At 50.5% G+C, this 6,514-nt stretch overlaps 1 protein-coding gene across 1 annotated transcript; it reads right to left on the bottom strand.

The window, feature by feature from the left end:
- Positions 1 to 261: 261 nt before the first annotated feature.
- OLIG2 (oligodendrocyte transcription factor 2) lies at positions 262 to 2,844 on the bottom strand. The gene is given in 3 exon segments (XM_026663903.2): positions 262 to 464; positions 467 to 1,271; positions 2,722 to 2,844. Coding segments are annotated over 2 exon segments (963 nt in total). The 5' UTR covers positions 1,250 to 1,271; positions 2,722 to 2,844; the 3' UTR covers positions 262 to 284.
- Positions 2,845 to 6,514: the final 3,670 nt, after the last annotated feature.

The raw sequence follows: 6,514 nt of genomic DNA, 5'->3' as shown, positions 1-6,514 counted from the left end.
TCCCTTCCAACCGCCGCCTCGCTTGCTGCGTTTCTCCCCCCTAGAAGGAGAAGGACGGCCTCCTTTCTCCGAAGGGCCTTGAGCGTCCTTGGGGGCTTTGGATTCGCTCTCTCGGAAAGTCCTGGAGGAAACCTACCTTGGGCTGGGTGGGCGTGCGCAAGTCCTGGCCGGCGATTTCCTCTCCCCAAGGGTTCACCCCCCGCTCTCGGTTGCCTGCTCTCCTCTCCCCTCCCTCCCTCCTTCCTTCCCTCCTTCCCTTCCTTCCTTCCCGCCGCGCCGCCTTTTTATTTGGCGTCGCCGGTCAGTCTGGGCAGGTTGGGCGCGTTCAGGCCGGAGACGTGGTGGTGCGACGGGACCGGCACCTGGCACATGCTGCAGGGACACGGCATCCCGCCCCAGTGCTGGAAGCCGCTGCTTAGCGGAGCCGCGGCGGCGGCGGCGGCTGCAGCGGCGGCGGCGGCGGCGCGGCCGCAGCGCTCGGCGGAGACTTGAGCAAGCCGTGCGAGGAGGGTCGGAGAGAGCCGACGGCCGACAGCCCCGCGGAGCCCGGCAGGGAAGCGCTGGAGACGGCGGCCGGGGAGTGCAAGATGGGGTGGTGCACGGCGTGGGAAGCCGGGTGAGTCGGCAGAGGCGCGGCGGCGTGGCCCACCAGGCTCCCCGAGCAAGCGGCGGCGGCGGCGGCGGCGGCGGGGTGGAAGCCGCTGGCGTGGTGGCCGCCGCCGTAGATCTCGCTGAGCAGGCGCTTCATCTCCTCGAGCGAGTTGCTGAGCATCAGGATGTAGTTGCGCGCCAGGAGGAGGGTGGCGATCTTGGAGAGCTTGCGCACCGAAGGGCCGTGCGCGTAAGGCATGACCTCCCGCAGCCCGTCCATGGCGATGTTCAGGTCGTGCATCCGCTTGCGCTCCCGGCTGTTGATCTTCAGGCGCAGCTGCTGCAGCTCCGGCTCCGTCATTTGCTTCTTGTCCTTCTTGGACGCCGAGGAAGAGGAGGAGGAGGAAGAGGAGGAAGAAGAGGAGGAGGAGGAGGGCGACTTGAAAGCCAGCTTGTCCACCACCACCACCCCGGCGGCGCTCATGGCGCTGCGCAGCTCCGCGCTCAGCTCGGCCGGGCAATCGCTGGGCGTCGAACTGGAGACGGCGCCGCCGGCCGAGAAGCCTCCCCCGCCGCTCTTGCTCCTGGCCGACACGAAGAGCTCATCGGGCTCCGGAGACGAAGGGCGGCTCGACACCAGGCTCGCGTCCGAGTCCATGCTGGCCCGCCGCCACGGCCGCCTGCGGAGGAAAGAGAGAGAGAGAGAGAGAGAAAGACACAAGCGGCGTCAGGCAAGGGAGCAGCCCAGGCGGCTGGCGGCAGAGCTGCCTAAGGATCGCGGTCGGGGCTTTCGGTCGAGGGCTGAAGCCCCGAACCAGAACCCGAAGAGGTGAGCCCGGATTCCCGCGGGCTTGCTGGCAAACGCGGGGAAAGCCAGGCGCCGGTCCTGCAAATGTGCAGCTCGTCTGAATGACGGAAAGTTAAAGCCCGGGGACTTCAGGGGGATTTAGAGTTCAGGTTTAATTTAGTTGGCTTGTGGCCAATATGTTGGCTAAAAAGCATTTGTTTTTTTAAAAAAATCGCCATTATTTGTTTGTAAAGCCTGAAAGAACGACCTGTTCTTGTATTCTGGCTCTCAGATCTGTGTGTCTAAATCACGAACCATAAATATCCACGAAAATAACCTCCTTCCTGCCCCATTTCCAGCATTATGGAAAAAACCTAATTAAAAAAATAAAAATAAAACTGAGAAACCGGGCCCTCGTCGTGATTCTGCTGCAGTTTAATGGACGGTTCCAAGAAACGGTTCAACTGCTTTGAGGATCACACGGCAGTTTCCTATTTGAAATCTCAGTCCACCTTCTTGTTTTCTCCTTTAGCGCCAGCAGAAACTTAAAATAAATAAATAACCCGGCCTTGCTTTGCCTTTCTCCCGCCAAACACCAGAGCGCCACCCCTACCCCAATTCACCCCAATTAGAGGTGAAAGGGGCAGCCTGAAAACAAACTTTTGACAACGTTTTTTTTATATGGTTGGACAAAACTGTGCTGGATTTTCCTCCTCGAACTGCGTTTATGTCCCGTTTAAATTTGCTCTCTATTGTTTCCATCGATTTAGGCCCACCTACTTTCACAGATCGTGTCAAAGTATTTCTTTTAAAAATAAAAATCAAACGACCCAAATAAACCGCCGGGCGGTTTAGGATTTACTCCCTGTTCTAGAGGAGTTTTATCACTGGCCAGCCCTCCTCAGCCAACTACGCTGGCGCCCTCTCTACTCGTCTCTCGTCCGAAATAACCCTCTGCCAGGCGGCTGCAAAGAAAACCTTCTCCTTAGCATCCCTCCAAACAAGATTCCTTCTCCAAAAAGTTCCCTAGAACAAGGGGAATATTTCCTCGTGGCGTATTAGATCTCCTCTGGCTCTTCTTTTTCTCAGTGCCCTGAATCAAATGAAGTGGTGCCGGAACTACAACGCCCATCCTCTTTCTCGGGGAACAGAGAAAGGTGATGAGGGATAGGTCTGGCGAGCGCTACCAGGAAGTCTGGCGAGGAAAGAAAAAAAGCAAAACCACCCACCGCTCCCGCCTGACTCTGGGACCGGCTAAGCTCATCTGCGCAGCCCGGGGATGAGGTTTGAGTGTGCGGCGCGACAGTGAAGCAGCCGGCAAGTGAACGGCACGGAGGACTTACAGTTCGGAGCGGGTCTTCCCTGGCCAGCCGTATCCGCTCCAGTTGAGCTGCGGGCTGCCCCCAAATACCCTTAATAAGAAGCACCTTTCCGTCTCCGGCGCGCCTTTTTATAGCCACGTTGCTCAGCCGAGCAGCTAAAGGACAATGAATATTGTCCTGGACGGGCGGCTGCACCAATGAGCGAACTGCTGCGGGGCTGGGGGGAGCGGGAGGGGGAGGAGGAGGAGGAGGGGGCCCAGATTGACGTCACGCCGCCGAATTCCGCTCAATGAAACGGCTTCGGACACACGCCTTCCTCGCCCTCCCAGCCAATAAGGGAGCAAGATCGGGGCCCCGGAGACAGAAGGAGAGGTTTGTGTGTATGCGCGCGCGCGCGTGTGTGTTCTCGAATAAAATGCTGCAATGACAGCACCCGCAACAGCTGGTGGGGGGGAAAGAGGAGTCCAAACACCGCCTCGGACCCGACAAAACAATCCCATTTGGGGAGCAGTGCGGAGCCTCTGGCTGTCCTCCACTTTGGCTGGAGAATTTGAATAGGGGTCTCCGCCACTTTGGAACTTCACGCCCGCCCTTCTCCCCGCCCGCCCAATGTAAACACTCACGGGCTACAATGCGACACTATCCCGCACTTACCGAGCCACTTATCTCCGGCCCGGGTGAGCCCCCTTTGCCCCGGAGACCCATCCATATCCCTTGCAGACAACGAGAGGGAACTGCCGTGCTCAAAGGACACTCTGCTCTGTTCGGGTATTTTCCCACGTCGTTGTAGTTGTGCTTTTAAACAGACGAACCCAAGACAGAAGCCTGATGATGGCAGATGAGATGCTGCCGAAACGTTGCTACAACTTTAAAAGCACAACTACAATGAGTGGGAAAATAGCCGAATAAAGCAGAATACCATATACATATACATATACATATACATATACATATACATATACACATACACATACACATACAGATAGATAGATAGATAGATAGATAGATAGATAGATAGATAGATAGATAGATAGATAGATAGATAGATAGATAGACAGACAGACAGACACACAGACAGAGAGAGAGACTGTCTGTCTGTCTGTTAAGGCAATTAGGAATTAGGAAAACTAGTCCTTAGGAAGAGCGTCCTCGCTTTTGAAACGATGGAAATCCATTTCAGACAGCACAAACTTGGGACCGTGGCCTGAAGCTGGAACTTCTGCTTTTTTAACGAAATGCGCTGAGCCGCGAAAGCGCTTTTGCCGGCCTTTCCGATTTCGCCGCTGGCGGAGAGATTTCGGCGCGCTCAATCGGAATCCAGGCACGGCGGCCCGTTTCCTCCGACGCGTTGAGCCCGGAAAATGGGCTTTCTGCAACTAGCTGCCGAAGGGAAAAGAAATTCCTTCCGCGGTGGGCGGCCTGGCGCGGAAGAGCAGAGACAGTTACTGGGCAGAGAGTTGACTCTCTTTGGAACCAACTGTGGTCCTGTCTCTTTTTTTGTTACAGCACCCTACCGGCTTTTTTCCAGCTGGCTCGGGAAGTCCCAGCAATTTGCTTCAATATCTTTTTTTTTCCAACCGTTTGAAGTGAGGCGTGAAGAATGTTTATTTCTTTTTGAACGGTTCTTATGATGATCCACGACGGGAACAATCAGGCTAAAACCTGGAGGTAACAAGCGTATCCTGGACTCCCATTGGCCCCCTTTTGCCAGCTCTCGCCAAGAACTTGGAGCCAAAGTAAGTTGGAGAAAAGGGGCTTAAAACTATGACGGCGGATAAGGATTTGTCCCCTGAAAACCTTCCAGAATCCCCAAACGGTTCTGCGGAGATCCTGGCGGGCACTGCTCAGTCAATGGGCGCGACTCCGCCAACTTGGAGCACTTTAGCCGCATGGGCTGCCTCGCCTCTGACTCTTCAGATAAACGTTTGAAATTCCCATCAAGTCCAATCGGTAGTGCCAGGTTGATGGCAGGTAAAGAAGTCTTGCACCTCAGCCTACCTCCTCTTACACCTTCGCTCTGGATGGGAAGGAGCTGCCGAAAGGCAAGCTTTTCTCTTGAAAGGTCGGAGCCCAGGCTTAATTCTGCTGTCTCAATCAGGCTGTCCTCAGGACGCCGTAAAAAACCCATTATACAGAAGAATTGAGATTACATGGCTTTAGATCCTAGCCTTTGTTTAACTGGATTATGAATCGTTTTACCCCATCCTTTCTCACGCACATTCTTCAGTTCCTCCCTAAATTCTATAGACACATATTGGTTCTACATGCTTGTAGGGCTGAAGCATTAATATACACCAGCTCATCATTAGAGGAATCCAGTCAAATCGCAATGCTACTCAACCTGCTAACTTTATTAGTAAAAAAAAACAAGGTCATGTAAAGTTCCATCAATCTTTTCCTTGCAATGGCCAGCCATTGACTATGGGAAGCCCACCAAGAAAAAAAAACACCACACCATTCTAATGTTCATTGACAATTGAATAGAGAGGCTTGTTCTTGCAAACCCTGAAATTAATATATGCCCATCACAACCATTAGCAATAGCCTGATTTTCCATGAGTCTGCCTTATTTTCGGGTAAAGTTGCCCAAATACCTGACCTCTTGTGCTAGCATATTCCATAAATTGCAAATCACTATTTATATTCATTTCTTAATTGCTGTGAGAAGCAGAGAAAAATTATCTCTCGTCTTTTTCATCACACCGGGCACCTCTCACAAATAAATAAATAAATAAATAAATAAATAAATAAATAAATAAATACAGTGTCTACATTACAGTGATACCATAGTCACACATTCAGTAAATCCCTTCCCACTAGCCTTTTTTCTGTGCAACTGTTCCTCACTAGAAGCTGTAAGCGTCTTGCCCTTTTAATCAATTTGTTCTTCTGATTGATTCCTACTTCTACAATATTCTTCTTGAGATATGGTGGTCAACTCTATACAGTATAAACACAGTAGCTCCAGCACAAGTATACAAAGTCCAGTTTTTTACTAAACTGTCTCATAACCAATCCAATATCTTTTCTTCCTGATCACATTTTCTTGACAAGATGTTTTGGAAGAGGTTTGCCATTATCTGCTTCCTAGGGCGGGAAGAGAGGGATTGTCCCGAGGCCACTCAGCTGGCTTTGTGCCTAAGGTGAGAATAAAACTCAGCCTGGTGCCTTAGCCATGCACCAAACTTGCTCCTAATCAATATAAACCAGAAATTAAGATTTCACAGAGGTTTCCATCTCAGATCACATCAGCATATATTTGAAATGAAAAGTATGTTAAGAGCAACACCTTCTTTGTGCACACATAATCCCAATTCCTCTATCTGAGAGGCATCCAGTTGTTAAAAATCAAAAGTTATGCTTTATGGGATACCCAGATCTCATGTAGATAAAAAAAAAAGATAGAGGGTGGATTTTAAATGAATAAATGCAGAGTTTGTACTGAAGCCAAATAAGAGAAAACACTCTTATAAGTCTTATTTAAAAAACCCTTTAGTGTAAGTTTTTTTACTGTAAAAATGAGCTGTCAGCTACTTTTTCTTACTTCTTACTTCTTCCCAAGTCTGAGGAGATGCTATAAAGTAATTTAACCTTATTTCTATACTAGAAAAAATAAATGTATTTATTTAATTTGTATCCTGCTGTATTTCCAGCAGCCCCTGTGGCATACAAATTTAATAAATAAACAACCCATTTATCATGCCTAGACTGAGTATCTTTATTCTACCTGAAACGGAATCACATACGTTTTAAGCCAGCTTGCCTGCTGAAGATTACTTAGATATTCCAAAGTTTGTGACTTTATAAATCTTAT

This window comes from Notechis scutatus, chromosome 5 (genome assembly GCF_049901735.1).
Source record: "Notechis scutatus isolate UNSWTSFEM ecotype Mainland chromosome 5, rNotScu1.2, whole genome shotgun sequence".
Taxonomy (NCBI): domain Eukaryota; kingdom Metazoa; phylum Chordata; class Lepidosauria; order Squamata; family Elapidae; genus Notechis; species Notechis scutatus.
The sequence above is the reverse complement of the archived record's forward strand: the minus strand, read 5'-3'. Positions and strand labels throughout refer to the sequence as shown.